The sequence below is a fragment of the Malus sylvestris genome, chromosome 11, assembly GCF_916048215.2.
Source record: "Malus sylvestris chromosome 11, drMalSylv7.2, whole genome shotgun sequence".
Lineage (NCBI taxonomy): Eukaryota > Viridiplantae > Streptophyta > Magnoliopsida > Rosales > Rosaceae > Malus > Malus sylvestris.
In genome coordinates, this window is record NC_062270.1 from 28,771,064 (window position 1) to 28,791,686 (window position 20,623).

At 36.6% G+C, this 20,623-nt stretch overlaps 1 protein-coding gene across 5 annotated transcripts; it reads left to right on the plus strand.

The window, feature by feature from the left end:
- Window positions 1-7,304: 7,304 nt before the first annotated feature.
- Window positions 7,305-12,921, plus strand: LOC126591326 (uncharacterized). 5 transcript variants are annotated; one of them, XM_050256977.1, is made up of 7 exons: window positions 7,308-8,115; window positions 8,715-9,108; window positions 9,239-11,049; window positions 11,144-11,290; window positions 11,603-11,757; window positions 12,076-12,199; window positions 12,708-12,921. In XM_050256977.1, the coding sequence occupies exons 1-6, from the start codon at window positions 7,663-7,665 to the stop codon at window positions 12,122-12,124; spliced, it is 3,009 nt and encodes a 1,002-aa protein (XP_050112934.1). In that variant the 5' UTR covers window positions 7,308-7,662; the 3' UTR covers window positions 12,125-12,199; window positions 12,708-12,921. The 5 variants fall into 5 exon arrangements, with proteins under 5 accessions (XP_050112937.1, XP_050112938.1, XP_050112934.1 ...); XM_050256979.1 differs by having other exon boundaries at window positions 7,309-8,115; window positions 11,177-11,290; XM_050256978.1 differs by having other exon boundaries at window positions 7,309-8,091.
- Window positions 12,922-20,623: the final 7,702 nt, after the last annotated feature.

A 20,623-nucleotide genomic window follows, 5' to 3' on the forward strand; every position in this document is an offset into this window, starting at 1 on the left:
GTTTGGGGTGAGTCGTGTTTGTTCAATTTTCTCATATTGTACTATTAGATATTGAAACTATATCAATTCATGTCTTATGTTTTATTTAAACGTATAAACTAAGACAATTTCGAAACTCAAGTAGTGTAATATAAATGAATTGGGATGTTTTGAAAACCATCTCAAACATTGAGGGTGTAAATGTAGTTAGCCCTAGAATGAACCGAGCATGGTGACCAAAAGCGTTTTGTGAGGATAGAAGTGTTTTCTGATAAACAAAAATGGTTCACATTATATTTGGCAAAAAGTGCACCTAAGTTGTTTTTAGTGCTTTTTCCAAAGACTTCAGAGTGTCTTTTCATGAAGTACTAGTGGCATTATGATTAGTCTATTGCTCTTGCCACCATCATCGTTGCCGTCACCACTTTTATAATTGTCACAAATGTCCCTATCACCATTACATTTGCACCCTAACCACCACACACCACCATTGGCACTGTCACTATACACCCACTATTCACCGTCATTGTTACTGCCATCGTCGACACCACTTACAACAACTACTATCAACCTTACACCATCGTGGACATCACCACCCTCAGTGTTGCCACCGCCAAGAAGGCTACCACTACACAAATCGCCACCACTCTCTACCACCACAATGCTACTCCTACACTCCAACCACCACACCCTACTATTGGCAGCACCACGACATTCCCACCATTGTCGCTGCCATGACCACCATTGCTGCCACCACCGTTATCATTGCCACCACTCCCACTATCATGTCTATTTTTGTTATCATATAGAATAATATCACTTGCATTCAAATTTACTAAATGCTTTTACATTGTTTTTCATATTAAGAATACTTTTAAAAATGATAATTTTACTAACATCCCACATATTGTTGAATACATCACACATACAAATTTATTATTTATACCTTGGTATGATATGACTATTTTAGTCCCATAACATTAAAAAAAAAAAAAAAAAAAAAAAAACCCTACTATTTTATGAATACACCTCAAATCAAAGTCAACATGTATCCTAAAATTATTTTTCTTCAAGCTCTTAAAGTCATTTGCAGTCCCCATTCCTAACATAAAATCATATGGACGCCACTAACCTGGGCACCCAAATTCGAATTCCATATCAACAATTATTACAAAGGGATACTTTAGATGCGGTTCCTAATTCTTAACATTCTTTGATTAAAACCTTAATAGTATTCAAAGTTTGATCAAGGTCCCTTGACTTTGTACACCTCATTATATTACTATTAATATTTTTATTTTTATAGTTTTGACATTAATTGTTTGATATTTTATGATATTTATAATCTTATAAATTTAAAATCTTTCATTATAATACTATTAGAAAATGTCACAGCCCATCCCGAATTATTTTTGTTGTCAGTGTGAAATGTCTAATGTACCCTTGAATGTTTGTGGTGTTGTGTGGTTTATGTTTTGGTTGTGGACCTATATGTTAAGTTTCTAAGTTTTTGGACCCAACTAGAACTAAATTTTCCCTAGTTTTGGTTGGTGACAAACTAGACCACACACTCACACACACACCCTTACTCGTTGACCTCTCTCTCCTCCCTCTCTCGGATTTTCTTACCATTTTCGTACAACCTGTATGGATAACCCTCAAAACCCTTTCAACTTCACGGATTAAGGTTGTGATTGCTGTTTTTGGACTCCTTGCAAGCTCAGGAGTTGAATGGTGGTGGTGGTTGGACGTGAAAACCTCGAAAGCCCGAGAACTCAGAATCTCAGATTTTGAGCATTGTTCATGCAGTCGTGATCGTGGAATTTTCAGCGAATTTAAAGGTTCTAGGAAGTTTTAGGACGTCTTCACGAAGCTCGAGGAAAAAAGTTGGAGTGTTTTGGATGTCGGGAAGTCCCAGTTCGCAAGTTTCAAGTTTTGGCCGAATTATCGAGGTTTCTTCGGCGAGATCTCGTGGATTTTAGGGCTTAAAATTGGTAAGGTTTTGTTCTACTCGTCGTAAGCTTCATTTTGGTACAAATTTCATGAATTTTGGTTGAGAAATGAAGAAGATATTGAAGTTATAAGATTTTCCAGTTTCCGGCGATCGTAGCGGTACCGGCACCATACTCCGTCAAACCAAGGAAGAATGAGGATAATATTCCGTCAAAGTTGACGGAATATTCTAACGCCGTCAGGTATAATTAACGACATATTCTAGTTTTTAACGGAATATTCCCTAACGGCGTTAACTATTCCGTCCCCTGTGCCAGGCACGTTCTTGGCCGTGCCTTGGCCGGCACGTGAGGGCGCGTGGGGTCGTGAAATGTTTTTCTAAAAATATGGGGATGTTCCTGAGGTTGAGTAGGTCATGGTGGTATATTCTAATAGCCCATTTGAGTAATGTATGAGAAGTTATTTCCTAATTTTGTGTATATACTTTAATTAACGTTTATTCAGTTATTTCGCATATAGGTGAGACTTATCCTGAGGACAAGGGCCATCAATCGAGGCTCAGGGGCTACGACCCTTCGAGATACCAGTGAGTGGACTTTTGGTTTTCCATATATACCTATATACTTGAGATTTTTCCCAGAAAATGAATTTGAATGATTATACGTTTTGAAATGCCATGCAAAGTATCTGCCTATTTTATTTATGCATTAGTAGTTGCATATATTTAAGATTGGTGTTGCAGACGCACATGTAAGTGCCAGGTAAGTTCATAAATTAAAGATATGAGATTGCTTCAGTTATGCGAGATATGATGTGATGTTCATAAACCTGCACCCCGGTGTTAGTGCTCCCGCCCAAAGTTAGGGCACAGTCCTTCACGTGATGTTCACCTCCCGCACCATATGCTCACCTTGGATCCAAGTTAGGTGCACATGCTTGTCGTATAGACCACTTTAGGTGGTTCCAACTCGTAGGTGACCCGCGATCATTCGCACAATCTTCACGTGATCGTAGCACTAGAGCATATTTATTTTACACCTAGTCCTGTCGTACAGACCACTTTAGGTAGTTCCGACTCTTGTGCAGAATTCGATATGATTGAGATTGGTTATGAGCTATAGACTCAGTCGTGCATGTCACATAGGTGGATTTGGCTGATATGATATCTGGCATTGATACATTTTAATTGGATTACTTATAGCATTTCATTGAGATACTTTGGCATGGTATATTTCTATAGACTTTCATCCTAAGTGTGATTTATGATATAGCATATATTATATTTTCTGGGAAATTATACAGGTTTTACGGCGATGGTTTAAAACTTTTGAGAAATGAAATGATTTCGAAAAACTTTGTTTTTGCCCACTCACACTTTCTGTTTTGCGCCCCTCCAAGTTTTAGGTAGAAGTGCTTTGGTGGCTCATGGGAATTTCGACGGTGGTTCTGACAGAACATCATAAATGTAGGATCACCTTTAGGTGTTGTATAATTAGTACTTGTCCTGCCTGACTGCAGTTAGGCTATTTGTGCTCTGATTGTGTATTTCACACTTAATCTTGCACTTAAACCTTATCTTATATAGTACTCTAGTTGATTTGGTTTTTGTTTATTCGTAATTCCTTATATCTTTATTGCTTCCGCACTGTGCACATGACTACATCATCCTCATGTGACGGCCAGCATACCCTGATTTAGGTCGGGGTGTGTCAGAAACAGTTACAATAAAAAAATTCAAACATTTTGATTGAATAAACGGATAAAAACTATGTAAAAATAAGAAATAATAAATGGCAAAAGAATGTGTCCATAGTGTTAAAAAAATTGGTACATTTTACAAAAAAATTGGTACATTTCACATATAACAAAGTTGTATATTAATAAAGAAGAATGAGTACATTATAAATAAATTAGGGTACATATAAAATATTAAAAATTATGAGTACAAATGAATTTTTAAAAAATATAGGCGCTAAAATAAATTAATACATGGGTACAAAATAAAACTAAAAAGAAAATACAACAAATTAAAAAAAATATGTTGCAAATTAAAAGTGGGTACAAACTAAAAATATAAATATATGATGCAAAGTTTAGGCATAAAACATAAGTATACCATATGTAATTTTTTTTATCATTGATTAAATATACAATGTCACGTGATGGTATACATATGAGTACAAACACAAATAAAACTTTAAAAAGTATGGGCACAAAAAGAAACTAATATATGGGTACAAATAAAAAATGAAAAGAAAATTGGTACAAACTAAAAATAAAAATATATGATAAAAAATTTAGCCATAAATATAAATATACTAATTGTAACATTTTTAACACTAAAGGAATATATTTAAAAATAAAAAATATTTTATTATTCAAATAATTAATGATGTTATTTGTAACATCCCACATCGCTCAGGGGAGTGATACTTAAATGTATATTCTCATCCCTACCTAGCACGAGGCCTTTTGGGAGCTCACTGGCTTCGGGTTCCGTAGGAACTCCGAAGTTAAGCAAGAAGGAGGCCAGAGCATTTCCAGGATGGGTGACCCACTGGGAAGTTACTCGTGAGTTCCCAAAAACAAAACCGTGAGGGAATGGTAAGTCCAAAGTGGACAATATCGTGCTACGGTGATGGAGCTGGTCCGGGAAGTGATCCGCCCCGGGCTGGGATGTGACATTATTAATACTTAAGGACCTTGATAAAAAATTGAAAATGAATAGGATTTTAATCAATGGAGTAACAAAAAGAAGGAAGTGAACCTAATTTTCTAAATCTTGCATTAACGTTTTGATTCACCACAATATTAATATCAAGCATTTACAAAATCACGTGTAGCATTCTGGGACACGGAGGGAGAAATGATCACTGCACCCTCGACTTTCAGTTAGCTAGCGTACAATTTTTTATTGTTTACAAAAGCGTTGGGCAAAGAATAATTTCCGACCATGTTGAGCAAGTTGGACGTTCTTGACATTCATTCTCTAACTTGAGAAAAAGTGTTAAAATGTAATTGGAATTGAAATTATTCAGAGAATACATTCGGCATGTCAATATGGATTAGGTGGATCAAATTTCCTGTCAATATTTGCAATTGATTATTTTTTATATTTCCTACCTTTCTTGTACATCAAGATAACTGGATTAGCTGCTAGTTTGTAGGGAAACTTCCGTATAAAGGTTGGGACTTGGATTGTCTGCTCTCCTCATTCCATATCCTCTTCATGCCCTCCTATTTCTGTGATCACGGTTAAGCCACGTCAATATTTTATATTCCCATTACTTTTTGTCTTATTATTTCTATAAAAAAAATCAATATAAAATGTTGACGTGACTTAACCGTGACCACATAATATAGAAGGGCATGAGAAGGGTATGAGATGAGGATGACAGACAATCCTAGTCCTAAAGGTTGACTTTCAATACAATAATTCATTCTGGCCAAGTACACTTTTCTACAGGTACTGCTACTAAGAACATGACAACCATTGGTTATTGGAGAGATCTTTCAGTATGATTGAAATACGAAATGATACATTACATGTCATTATACAAATGGTGAAATATGTGTGTAAAAAAGATAATAACTTTAAAAGTAAAATTACTTATCTAAAAATACATGGTGTATCATCCGTGTTCCGTTCTAAATGAATTTTTTTCTTGATTACTGAGTGTAAGCAGTGTGTTTTCTAACACTAAATTGCAAACATATCTTTCGGGTGTGTTTTTTGTACCGGATTATCTCGGATTGGACTAACTTTAATGACTAAGTTGGACTGGTTTAAAATAGACTAAGCTGGACTAATTTAGTGAAGTGTTTGATGCAGTATCAGACTAAATAACTAAAATAATCAAAATAGTAATTAATTCTTATCTTTTACATTTTTTTTTGTTTTTTTTTTGCCCTTTTCTAGAAAACTCTCCCACTCCCGAAAGCTCTCCATCTTTTTCTCTTGCCCCTCCAACTCCCTCTCACTCTCTCTTTACTATCCCCTTCATCGTCAAACTCCAACTCCCTCGCACTTTCTCTTTACTGTCCCCTTCATTGTCAAACTCCATTCATTCTCACTATTATCAGAAAAAGCCATCTTTTGGATGTTGAAATTGCAGACCATCAAACTCCATTCCTTTTCACTATTATCATCAAACTCCACCATTTTCACAACTCAAGCATTCTTGAAGAATATAATATGGGTTTTCTAATTGATTTTTGTTTTCTGGGTTTTTGCAGATCCATATATGGATTTTGGTGGGCATCATGGAATTTGGCGACGGTGTCGTGGCAGATGAAGAGGAGCAAGCTAAGGATCTGAGTAGAGGAAAAGTGTTGCCTCTCGACTGCAAGATTGGTGATAAACATGAGATGCACGCGGGGAGGCACAAGGTGGCGAATTCTGGGTTTGAATTCAGGGAGAAGAGAGAGGAAAGAGAGAGTGAAACATAGAGTTGGGAGAGGTCTTAGCTAGGCTCATGATTTTCGGGGACTCTCGCTAAGAACCTTTAGTGTAGACGAGTCTGGGCTAGTCTCATTAACACTATTCCCGAATGATAACAAACATCTGACTAGACTAATAGTTAGTCCAGTCTAGTCCAATAACAGTTAGTGAGGGTAAACAAACGCCTCAAAGACCATTACAGTACTACACAAATCCTAATTTATTGTAGGACGTTCCCTAACTAATGTACATCTCCATTGCACCTTAAAAAAATGTGTACATCTCCTGAATAGTTGTTACAAGTACAAATCCATGTAAGTTGATCCATCCTTGGAAAAGTTACTTATTGTTTGAATTGAAAGTAGGACGAACCGCGAGTTTTTATTTTTATTTTTTTTAACAATTGATATTATCTACATTAAGGATAGAGGATAGAGTTTACTATTATAATATGTTAGTAATAATGTGGTTCAAATTCGTCTTTGGTGAGAATTGAATCTAAAATCTCTAACTTACAGATAAAAAGGAAACCACTAAACTGTAATACTAGAATATAGGATGTATATAGATAGTGAAGTGTGAGGTGTGCGGGTAGTATTAGAATGTATCTGATGAGATGTATTAAGATGAATTGTAATTTAAAAGGTAGATGTAAGATGTATTCGACAATCCATGAGGTGCTAATGAAATAACTCTTTTAAAAATACAAGTTCTTAAATTTTCAACCATTTTATTATACATATTATTTTTAAAACACATAAAAATTAATTTATTTAAAAAAAAAAACAATAATCTCAAACTGGCCCTTGTTTTATTTTTGTTGTCAAGTAACCGGTTGCAACTTAACAAACCGGTCATAGTAAATCCACGGCCCACGGAGCAACCATTTCTAAAAGACGAAATAACCCCCTCTCTCTCTACTACTTTCTCTCTCTAAACTCGCACTGCTCGTCCACTCGTCCCCCCACTGAATCGAAACCCAAAACTCCCTCTCTCTCCTCTCTCTCACTCGCTCCCAAACTCACAAACCAACTCAACTACATTATCAAAATTTTAATCACTCACCCAAATAAAACCCCTCAAATTTACCCGCCAAAAAAGCTTTAGCCTTTCTCCCTCACAAAAATTTCGCCTTTTCAAATCCCCAAACCCCCAACGGCTAAGCCTCTCCGGCTCTCTCTGTCCTAGCTAGGGTTTCTCCCTCCTCTTCTGTGTCTCTCTCTGAGCTCCCCTTCCTCTACGCGCTGAACGGCGTCGTCTGGGGGCGTCGCTCTGTCAGCCCCTTAGTTATGGATCCGCCTCTGAACGCCCAACTCACTCAGCCGTGTCCGCCGGCGTTCTCAATTGGGGAAAAGAGGCCGATTGGGAACGGAGGAGAAGGAGATTTGGGGACCCAATTGAACAAGAAGCCCAGATTGGGACCCAATTCGGAGAAAGATCTGAGGAGGGTGGCGGAGATTGTGCTGGCCTTGTCGACTATGGCCAAGATTCGAGGGGGCAAGAAGCCCACGGAGCCGGAGATTGGGCTTATGGGGGAAGCTAGGTCGAAGCTGGTGGAGCTGTGTGAAGGGTTGGCCCCTAAGGATATTGTGGGTAGGGATGCAATTGGGGCTGTGATTGAGGATGCGGGGCTCAATGCTATGCTTAAGGAACAGAGATTAGGATTCTGGGGTCCCAAGTTGACGATTGCGGAGAAATTTTTGCAGACGAAGAGGAAAGTAAGGACTCAATTTTTTGATTTGGTAGGGTTTTTGAGTTTTGAGTTTATTGAGTAGGTTTTAGTTTTTAATTGGTCCGATCTGTTGTTTGATTGATGGGAACGTGTTAGGCAAATGAATAAAGAAGGAAGCTTTGGATTCTGAATTATAAATTGTAGGTAATGGACTGATAGTAAAATAGTTCATATGGTTTGGTGTTTTGATTTTATATGCGTTTAACGTATATCTGTATGGTTTTGAGACATTAAGGGTGAAAGCATTTTTTGTTATGGTTTCATAATTGGTCACGGTGGAACCATTTGGCTTAGTCGATGTGAACATCTTGGGTTTGTTGGTTCCTTTTACCATTATAATTTATATATGCAGTTCATTGCATAGTGATAGTCTTCGGTTATACTGAAGGGTTTAATTTTTATTCAAAAAAGTATCAGATTTCTGTAAGCGTGTGTGCCAGTGTTTGAATTAGTAGCTAGTTGTGAAGTCTAAAGTCATTTGACCAAGAAGTTGTCTTTGACAGTGTATGGCTAATGCCATATTACAGCATATAAGGGTTGCCAAACTTTCAGTTTAGGATTTTTTTGGACTGTAAAACTATTTTTTCTGAACTTGAAATTCTTTTTTAGATGGAAGAATCCAAGAAATTCTCTGCACTAGCTCAACCTGCTACGCATCCCGCTCACCAATTTAAAAAAAGCTTCAATGCAGCAGCTGAAACCCATGGAATGCCGCATACTGTTCATATGATTCCTACAAGCAAACCAAGTCATGCACCAATTTCCTCAGGAGGTTTCCCCATTACTCCATCTCTTGTTCATGTATCCACGGCAACTCCCACACCTACACAGTATCAGTTTCCCAACAATGATGTTAGAGCATCCATGGTGTCTAGTGGTTTTCCTAGCATCCATCTAGGCAGGGATTCTACTACCCCAACAGTGCTTAGAGTTGAAAGAGCACAGTTCAGATCAGATGGAGGACCAAATGCAAATGCATCTTCTTATGCATCTCAAGTACAAGGTAACTAATGTCCTCTAACTTTACTTGTATGAAAAGGTATCCTTTTTATGGAATTTTTATGCGTCATTACTACTGACTCTGTCTCCTCTCTGCATATGTAAGTATTTACACCATATTTTTCCATGTGCAGCAAATTCGTCCTCAAATCATCCACTTCCATCAGTGAATGCTCCAGCTTGGTCAGTGCAAACTCAATCTGCCAAAAGTGGACCAGAACACAAGGTGCCAAATCATATATCCGTCAAAGTTGAAGGAAGTACTGGTATGAGTATGCCACAGATGACGCCTGTAGCTGCACTGAATCAGAATACCAAGCCATTTGTCTCCCAATTAGCTTCTGGAAATCTACCCATTGTACATCAGCCCTTGCAACAGATGGACTTTGTTAAAGCTCATTCGCTTTCAAACAATCACAATGAAATTGCGAAAATTATTCAGAAATTATTACAACCACAGCCTCCTGATCATCCTACATGGATTCCTCCATCAAGGGATTACATGAGTAAGTCTTTGACTTGCCAGAGTTGCCAGCTTACCATCAATGAGGTAGACAATGTTCTTATTTGCGATGCGTGTGAGAGAGGATATCACATAATGTGTGCACAATCATCTAATCAGAGAGGAATTCCTAGAGGTGAGTGGCACTGCATGAGATGCCTGTCATTGAGCAATGGAAAGCCTTTGCCTCCCAAGTATGGACGTGTGATGAGAAGTAACATACAAGTAAAAGACCCTTCTAACACAGCTGGAGTTCAAACATCCTTGGAGAATAAACTGGGAACTTTAGATCCAAAGGTCAATCAGCCGAAGACAACTGCAAAGGGAAGTTCTGTTTTGCAGAATATTGCTGGTATAGGTGGTGGGGCCAGCAATCACCTTGAGTCAGCACCAGATCTAAAGATTTTAAATGCAAAAGAATCTCAAGTAAAGAATCTCACATCAAGTATTAAAAATATGGATGAGAAACCTCTTTCTGGAAGTTACCCATCGATAGAAAGATCTGAGGAGAGATGTCCTGAATCAAAATCAGAGCCTCCTGCTGAACCAAAAGAAATTACTAGATCATCTAGAGTTGAAGAAAGACATTCTGAATCAATTGCAGAACCTCCTGCTGAATCAAATGTGGAGCGTCCTGTTGAACCAAAAGAAACTACTGAATTCTCTGGAGTTGAAGAGAGACCTTCTGAATCAAAAGCAGAACCTCCTGCTCAATCAAAAGCAGGGCCTCCTACAGAACCAAAAGAAATTACTGAATCATTTAGAGTTGAAGAGATACCTTCTGAATCGAAGGCAGAACTTCCTCCTGAATCAAAAGAGGACCTTCCTGACAAATCAAAAGCAGATCCTCATGGTGAACCAAAGGAAACTACTGAATCATCTAGAGTTGAAGAGAGGCCTTCTGATTCAAAAGCAGAGCCTCCTGTTGAACCACAAGAAACTACTGAATCATGTAGAGTTGAAGAGATACGTTTTGAATCAAAAGCAGAACCTTCTGCTGATTTTTTCAACAAAGGTGTGGATAAGTCTGATCACTCCCAACCCCCTTCCAACACACAAGTTGTGGACTGTGCTGGGCTGCCCAACTGTTCAGAAATTCCATCAATGATATTCCATGACCAGAATTCTGCATTGAAAAACCCAGATACTTCTCACTTGGTAGGAAACTCTGGCTCCTCTTTAAGATATGACATCAAACAGGATGACCAAAGCGGTGCACAAGCAAATACTGGTGAAAGTTCTGTAGCTAGTGGTCGGGCTCTAGAGCATTTCAGATTTTGTTCAGATGGCTTGAAAGTTGTTGAATGGATTGGCGATGTAGTTCAAGGTGGTGATGAAAAAATATATTACCACACTTGTTGCATTGATGAGGTAACATATCAACTGCGAGATCATGCTCTTTTCCAGTCTAGTCATGGAAAATTGATACCCTCGAAGCTTCAGGTAAGTGAATTTTTAAGTAGCAAAATCACTTGTTTGTTTTAGAAACATTTTCATCTGTTTATGGTTATATTGAATTTTTTTTTCTTTTTATTAGAAGGGTTGTCATGACTTTGTAATTTCATTACAGTCCATGTGGGAGGATAGGAAAACTGGGTCAAAGTGGGCAATTGTCAACAGGTGCTACTTTCCTGGTGACTTACCAGAGAATGTTGGTCGCCCATCTACACCTGAAAGCAATGAGGTAAACGTTTATTCCTGTACGTATACGTTCTATGCGATGACCAAAAAGTACTGTGCTATGTATTTATGTCTTTTGTAAAATGTTCATATCAGTTGACAAGTAGAATGGGACTACTGATTTTGTCATATGATGCACATGATTGCGAACACATGCACCAATATGATATATCTTTCTAAAGGTACTATACTTTGCATGGTGCAATTTAATTTGACACTCTATGGTGATCTAAAGGCCTCTCTCTCTCTCCTGACATGTACAATATTTATAATATCTGTATGGAAGTTTAATATTTTTTCTTTGTTTGTGCTGCAGGTCTATGAATCTAATCATGATAGCACTGTAATGGCTGGTTTGATTCGAGGTCCTTGTGAAGTTCTTTCTCCTGCTAAGTTCAGTGGAGAAACTGAAAGACGGAGCCAGTTAGAACAAGAGGCAAATAATGAATTGCGGCCAATCTTCCTTTGCAAGTAAGGCTTTTTAGTTCTTTTATGGCACAGAAATAAATAAGTGTTTTGTGCGTGTCTTCTAATGGAAGAGTGCAATTCTTTAAGTGTGTGGATCATATGGGATACTTACTCGTTGCCTTCTGTGTGTTTTCTCCACAAATTCCTAGATTCTTTACACACACACACACACACACACTCACAATGTATGTGTGCACAAGTGGCTTTGCTTAATGTCAGTAGCCATTTTTTATCCTATTATGTGGTAGGATAATTCTATTTGTTATTCTGTTATTTGTTTCTTAATATTTTCACCTTATTTTTTACTTATTTTATATGCAGATGGATTTATGATGAGTTTAAAGGGGTATTGGAGCCTGTTCCTGAGTAATCCACTTATGCATGTATTTTTTTCTGTGGTTATTCTTCTTGGTTATGGAAACTCGATCATGCTCTCTTTGATGAGGTGGGTGACAACTGTTGTGATACTACAGCATTATATATTATAGCTTTTGTTTATTATGTTGTAATTTGGAGTAGGCTCCTCATAGGACATATTAAACAGGATGTGATAATGGATAACTTATTTAGCTGAAAAATGACATTGACAATTACCCCATGGAGTGTTTTTTTTCTTTTCTTCATATTGGAATGGTGCATAGTAGGTTTATAAGACGAATAAACAGCATTATTTGTAACTTACCTGAGAATTTTGTGTGATTTTCACCCTCCCATATCAACAAACATAAAACATAATAAGTATGTGGATTAGTTCTTTTGTGCTGCTATTGTTGGGTGCCTAGCCTTTTGAGCTTGTGGTGGTTAGGACCTTATAGATGTGCCCTTGTTTCAGAACATCTGTAATTTGGCAAACAATTCATTTTCTTTTCCATGTGATTCTGAATTTGCGACCTCTCACTTTCCTCAAACTGTTTCAATGATCTGTACTTAGTTATTGTGTCAATATATTACAGGTAGCCTAGTGCAAACGGGGCATGCTTAGCTAATCTGCAAAGGAAGTTTCAACAATCATGTACTGTACAATATGTAGCTGTAGCCGTAGGTTGTATTGTAGTCGCAATAGCAATTCAAGCTATAATCTTTGAGGCCCAAGCCCCTACGCGGCGCTTCATTCTTGTTATTATGTTATCGTGTTAGTATTACTAATTAGAAATGAATATTTTCTCCTCTGTTGTCTACTATCCTTTGGATATCATTGACAATCTCTCATTCTCTGGGACTGGCTCTATAGGCAAGGGCAACGTTTTGCACTGCTTTCCCAGAGAGTGCTCTCAAGAAAATGAAACTGTCGGATTCCGAGGGGGTTGTCTATTACTCAAGACTTGTTGTATTGCCTTTTCTTATTTATACATCGATGCTTTCACTAATACTAATCTTATTTCACTAATACTAATCAGCTATAGACTTATAATTCAACAAGAAAGTGCTTTCAAGAATGTGAAATAGTGGTGGTATTTGGCTGAAGCAAAATTGGCTAATAAAGGCTTCAAAGAGCGTACATGTGAAAAACCCCAACTTTTTGTTCTCATATGGGAAATTTTTCAAAATTTTCTTTCGCTTTATTATATTCTGGGGGATACCCTTGTACTTTGGGCATGTAGTTTTTCAAATTGACATTCTACTACTAGAAGCTGCAGATTTTAATTTTACTATTACAAGCGGAAGGGAGATAGTTTGAAACTATTACGAGTTTCGAACTTGAACATCTTATCCACTAGAATATTGGACTCCATACACTTGAAGCTACATATTTTCACATCATTGATCCCTTCATCTGCTGAACTATGAAGTGTACTATATTTTACATGACACTCGATAAGCCTAATATTTGCTTACATGAAAAAAGTTCTTATTGATAGTCCAATTAGGACTTTCCAGACCATTTGTCATCAGTATGACGCTACGAAAAAATTGATCAATTGAGTGCCACCTCTAAAAAATAATCTGACATTTAGACAAACTAATCAGCCAATAGTGTACGAATTTATAACTTGAGCGTAAAGTGTCCAGCTAAAAACTCAAAAGAGTTATGCTAGAAAAACCACATTTCACATACCACGTAAATTCACCAATCAACAACTTTTCTCTATTTTTTGGTACCTATCTTCTTTGTTCGAGAGTTTCAACAAGACCTTTTCATCAGGGAAAGTGTTTTTCATTTTTTTTTAGCTTCTCACACACCTCTTTTATCAAACAAAGGTGTGTAAAAAGTTAAAAAAAAACAAAATGTGAAAATCACCTCCCTTTCACCCTATACATTTGAGGATGAGGCTTCAATAGAGATGGGCAAAATACCCATGGGTTTGGGTAACGGCGGTTACCCGCCTATTTAAAAGTTGACAGTTATGATTATGGGTAACCGTTTATCCGTGAAATTTAAATGGGCGGTTATGAGTATTACCCGCGGTTATAACGGGTATCCATTTACCCATTTAATTTAATACATGTAAAATTTACTATTTTAGCCTAATTTTAATTTTTACTATTGAACCAGATTCAAACTCTACTCCTCGTGTTGAAGATTCTTCGTTCGGTGATGATACTAATGTGAATGTGGTAAAAACAAATCTTTATTTATTTTTTACTTTGGAGTTATTGGTGATACTAATTCAATTTATGCATATGGGTGTGTGAAAAATCATGGAATGTAAACCTTTTGTTTATGCATATTGATGAATGGTGATACTAACTCAATTAATTTTGTACTCCACTTTTGTTTGCTTCTTTTTTTTTTTTTTCTTCTTCTTATAACTAAGTGTACAATGTAAACCTTCTGTGATCACTTACCTTTGTTGGATTCATACTAATTGGTGTCGGTGTTCCTAAATGGGATACTAATTCAATTTGTACATTTCTTTTGTAGGCCTCTTTTGGTGACAACGAGTCGATAAGACTTTGTGATTGAACGTGATAAAGCATTAGTGTTCAAAAGTGTTTAGTTTTGGAATATTTTGGAGTTTTGAATCATCTAGTATTCAAGATAATGACTACTTTTTGTTTTTAGAAGCTTTACTTTGTAATCATATGGATTATAATTAAAGCCTTGCTTGGGTGTAGCAGAAAAATATGATTCATAAACTATTATTTCAATTATTGGAATTGTATGATGACTTAAATGATTAAAATAGAAAAATGCATGCTAAAATGTACTTATAACGGTGTTTAATTGTCAGAAAATGAAAATTATGACAAAATTTTCTTTTGTAATTTTCAAGTTGTTAAAAGAAAAAACATGTAGACGGGTGAAAAGGGGTAAATGGTAAAAAAATGATAAACGGGTAAACGGGTAAATGGTTATGATTAAATGGGTAAACGGTTATGGTTAAATGGGTACACAGTTATGGGTATGGTTAACCGTTTATAAACGGTTATGAGTATGAGTATAACCGTTTATGTAATTACCCAACAGGTAAACGGTTATGCAAGTATGAACATAAATGGTTATGGGTAAATAACCGCGATTACCCGTCCGTCATGACCATTGCCCATCCCTAGGCTTGAATGAACCCAATGGCGGAAAGTAAATGAAGGGGGCCGCTCTAAGCACCATGCCTGATTTTCAAAAGACATTGACCAACATGTTATTGTTTTTTTTTTTTTTTTTGAGTATGTCGATATTTTTACACTAAGGGGAGGGGGAGTTTGGTAAAGCCACACAATGAGCAGCCTAATTTGGTATTGAATTCGCCATCCACGAGATTCAAACCTAAGACTTCTAACTTCCAAGTAAAGAGGAATACCACCAGACTGTAGTACTGAGTGGTAACATGTTACTGGCCTTAAACTAAAGGGGTGCAGTGTTTCTGGTCATATTCTATATTTCCAAAATGGATAAACTCAATTGAGCCGAATCTTGATAGGGATGGATTTATCCTTGTACGAAGACAACGCGACAAGAGACAATATTCTACATAATTAGATTATAGTAATAATAACTTATCATCTCTCATCGTAGTGCCATATTGCACCTCTTCAAATTAACTAAAGACATGTATAGAAGAGAAACTCTCTTGTAATCGATACACCAAATAATATCTATTGAACAAATAGTGTACTGCACTTCTACTTGACCTACAAAGTAAAATAAACCAAGCAATTGAAAGCGAATCCTTGAGCTTCATCGTTATCAACCATCTAGCATAGCAAAAAAAAAAAAAAAAAAAAAAAAAAGAAGTAAAAATAATAAAAAGAGTTTGAAAACTTTGAGTTTTAACGATAATGACAAAATAAAATGTAAAGTGAATCGTATCAAGATTGACTTTTTAGTATAAAAATTTGGTTTTTCGTTAAAGTGAAAATGAAACAAAATTCTTGACCACTACACAAAAAATTATTTGCTTGATTCTCGTGATTGATTGCTATATATCTCATTAGAAATTTTCTAAAACCCTAAGTTTCATGCAGGCCTTCAATTCCCAATACCGTTTAGTTGCTATAGCCAAAGAACCTATACCCCTTTTATATATGATGGCCGTTTGCTTTCTACTACATCGATCGATTAAGATCCATCATACATAAAATATCTTAATGCATAAACTAACTCAGAGCACAAAGCACAGTGCAGCAACTCAGAATTTCTTTTATGTCCATCGCGTCACCACCATATCACCCTTTGGATAAAATTTGTTTTCTGAGAAGGACATTGTCCCAGTGCAACCCTATAGTGCCATGTAATACCCCCTCATTACGACTTAATGTCATTTTAAGAATTACGTAGTGCCTCTGTCGGTATTGACTTCTTTTTTTTATCTGCTTTTCAAATTTTAATTAGATGGTAGTGCCATTAGAATTTGGTGCCGCTTTTATCCTTACAGAAAAATCATATGGAACTTGACCTAATTCTCAACCATATTAATTTATTTCTTATATGGACACACAATCGGAGGAAAAACCGTGTATAGGGATGTGCATTTTAAATCTTGTAAACCAATCAAGCATTGCAAAAGTCCCACTCTAGAATTTATAACATATTAAAAACTAATTGAGAAATCAAATCTAAAAGAATAAAATGTCTATTGAATATATATCTACCTCTTAGGCTTATCTTTGTCGTCATATAACCCTACACCATGTTTGATTTTGCCTCATAAATTAATACCAAGATATGACTGTGTTTGAATGATTGTGGGAAGGCTGTTCCTCCATTGAGTTACAAAATTATGCTTCTTGGATAAGGTGGTGTAAATGGATAAGCATTTTTCAGTGGCACTCCCTCTTATGTGTAGCCGTCTCATGCCTATTACCAAAATCACATTTCGAGAGTTTATTAATTATAAACAAATCCCTAATTAGAAGCTAATTAACTATTAGTTTGTATTTGTCTGTTGGCAGAGAAATTGTTGCCCTCTTTACCAATGTTTCTATAGGCTCTCATGCTCTATCATCTACCTACAAATATATAATGGAGTTCCTTCAAACACCCCAAACTAGTGTCTAACTACTTAATTCCTAACTACGATTAATCACAATTAAACATATGCTAACGATAGAGGCTCACACGTACATGGATGCACTGGCGGATCTATATATTGTAAGAAGTGAGATCTATCTCCCCCGTGCAACAACTTCTTGTCATAATTTGCCTTACCTATTTTGATGTTATCTTTAAAGTAGAGATGAGATGTTTGATGACATACTTGTAAGAAGCTCAGGTAGCAGCGCTGGTTGTGTTTTCTCGTTTTGGCGAAGAAAAATATATGGAACCTTCATATTTCATATACGATTGCTAATCCTTGTTGGTTACGACGGTACAATTCATATGCATGCAACAACAGTTGAAAGTCCTCCACCTACGCTAATACTGATCGTCAATTAAACCCCTCACTAACTGCAGGCTCTGTGTGTGTGTCTATATATCAAGTACAGGATGAATTTGCAAGGGAAAATATTATATTGATGGCAATAGGATTACTGGTCCCATCTGTTCCCATAGGAGACGAGCCGCCCCTTAAGCAACAATCATAAACTTATCATATTTTCTAAGGAAAACTAATGAAAAAGGCTTCAAAACTTTGAGTTTTAACGAAAATGACAAAAATGTGTTGTAAGTGAATAGTATCATGATTGACTTTTTAGAGTAAAAATGTGGTTTTTTGTTAAAATGAACAGTACCGGGAGCTTTTCGTTAAAGTTCCTTATTTTCTAAAGCCTTGACCTAAAGACCCAGATCTAAATGTTGAGAGATTTTTTTTAAGGGACTTTCGCGTCACATTATTTGTCACTTACAACACATATAAAGGGTTGCGTTTGGATTTCATATGGACTCATTTTAACCTATACAAGATATATTAGACAGAAAAATACTGAAGATAACATGACACGAAAGACCCTCTTCTAAGATCTATCCTCAATATGAGGGGCCATAGCGAATAGCAGCCAAAAACTCATGACACACAACACAAGAACAAAAGAAAATAACTGCCCTCTCTTTTTTGACCACTCTTACTCAGCTACATGTTAACTTTTCCCACCCATTTCTTCAAAAACCCCCCAAGATAACAATGAACTAATTCAAGTACTATTCCATTGATATAAAAGGTCACCCGACCATCCAACGGAAAATATCAGTTCAAACTAATTAAGAGTAGTCATATCCACATCCATTTACTATCATGATAGAAAAAAGAGGGTACGTAATCACTTTGTATGGACATATTGCATGGCTTAATTGGGAGGAATGTGAATTATGGATTATAAAAGCAAAAGCTATGTATGGCTATAAATATAATGTTAAATATAGAGAAGAGGGTAGTTAATTGGGAAGTTAAAGATAAAGGTGATGGAGAAGAAGAAGAAATGGTCTGGCAACCGGCGACCATCACGCTGTGTTGTAGAATTTGAGAGAGCAATCAGCAAAAGCAAGAGCAGTTTCCGGGTCTTCAGAGTCAAATTTAAAAAGGGGCACATCAGGGTCACCTACAGATTAATTACACTACGTTTTGTGAAAATTGTGCCTGGCTTTCCCACTCTCTTTTAGAGTGCGTATCAAGAAAATGTAGCTCAACAAATTTCTATGGTCTCCCTTTCTGGGGGTAATACTCTCCAAGGTCTCTATTTTGGACGTTTGTTTTTCGAATATTTGATGTTGAGATGAATAATAAAAGATTAGTGGTGGTTTTCCTCTGTTGGAATTAAGTAAATTAACAGAAACTCTAATCACAATTCTCAATATACATATATATTTATATATACATCGTTAGTCTCAAACCTCAAGAAGCCAGGGATGTTAAGTAGTTTCTTCTACCCACTAAGAGACCTTATGTTCACATGGTGATAGGGCCAAGAACGCTGAACGTATTTCTCTGTGAGCAGGGAACTCTTGCACTTATAGAAGCAATGACAGCCAACTCCTATCTATCGTGGAGGGTTGGTTATTTTCCCATTTCTTCAAATCCTGATTGTGTAGAGGTGGTTGTGATCAGTGCTTACTTTCAAATGCACGATGAAAGTATACCCCTCAATTATATGATGTAGATTTCCACGTATCCAAACTCTTACTACCAACATATTATTTCTCCTTTATCTTTAACTAGTTGAATCCACATAGGATTCTTACATCCTCATAAATAAAAAATATCCAGATATTGTAATTTAGAGAGAGAAGAAAAAAATTGTGAGAGTTGTGGTTCTGTTCTCTACATGGAACCTTACATACATACATACATATATATATATATATATATATATATATATATATATATATATATATATATTTCTCCTCTTGGGCTTTACACTAGTAAAAAAAAACTTTGTGCGACAAAACACACATCGTTGCGCAAAGTGGCTTTGCGCTTCAAGATTTTTAAAATTGTCACACAACGTATATAAAAAAAAGAGAAACTTTGGTTCTGGTTTCTAGTTGACAAAAATCTTGGATTGAAACTTTATTAATTTGAATACTTCGATTGAAAGACAAAATGTTAAATTTCAATATTAATTAAGAAATTTAAGAATGAAAATTTATAATTCCACCCTATAATCATACAAAGTTTATACCATATGAGGATTTTAAAATTTTCCTCAAATCTGAACTGTGTGAAATCGGATAAGATGTTTTATTTTTTTTCAAAAATAAAATGTTTTATTTTAATTACAAAATATGGGTACATTTTAGTAAAAAAAGGTGAATAGATTTTACATTAAAAAAGAGTACATTTTGCATCCAAAAAAAATTGGGTACATTTTACATAACAAAGTGTGACAATTTTCATGCAAATGGGTACATTATAAATAAATTAGGGGCATAAGTAAAGGATTAAAAATTTATGAGTACAAATAATGTCACATCCCAGGCCAGGTCCACCACATCCTGGGCCCGTTCCACCACCGTAGCACGATATTGTCCGCGTTGGGCTTACCATTCCCTCACGGTTTTGTTTGTGGGAACTCACGAGCCACTTTCCAGTGGGTCACCCATCTTAGGAATGCTCTGGCCTCCCACTCGCTTAACTTCGGAGTTCCTACGGAACCCGAAGCCAATGAGCTCCTAAAAACCCTCGTGCTAGGTAGGGATGGGAATATACATTTAAGGATCACTCCCCTAGGCGATGTGAGATGTTACAATCCACCCCCCTTAGGGGCTCGACATCCTCGTCGACACACTTCCGGCCAGGGATTGGCTCTAATGCCATTTGTCACATCCCAGGCCGGTTCCACCACCGTAGCACGATATTGTCCGTTTTGGGCTTACTATTCCTTCACAGTTTTGTTTTTGGGAACTCACGAGCAACTTCTCAGTGGGTCACCCATCCTAGGAGTGCTATGGCCTCCTTCTCGCTTAACTTCGGAGTTCCTACGGAACCTGAAGCCAGTTAGCTTCCAAAAGGCCTCATGCTAGGTAAGGATGAGAATATACATTTAAGGATCACTC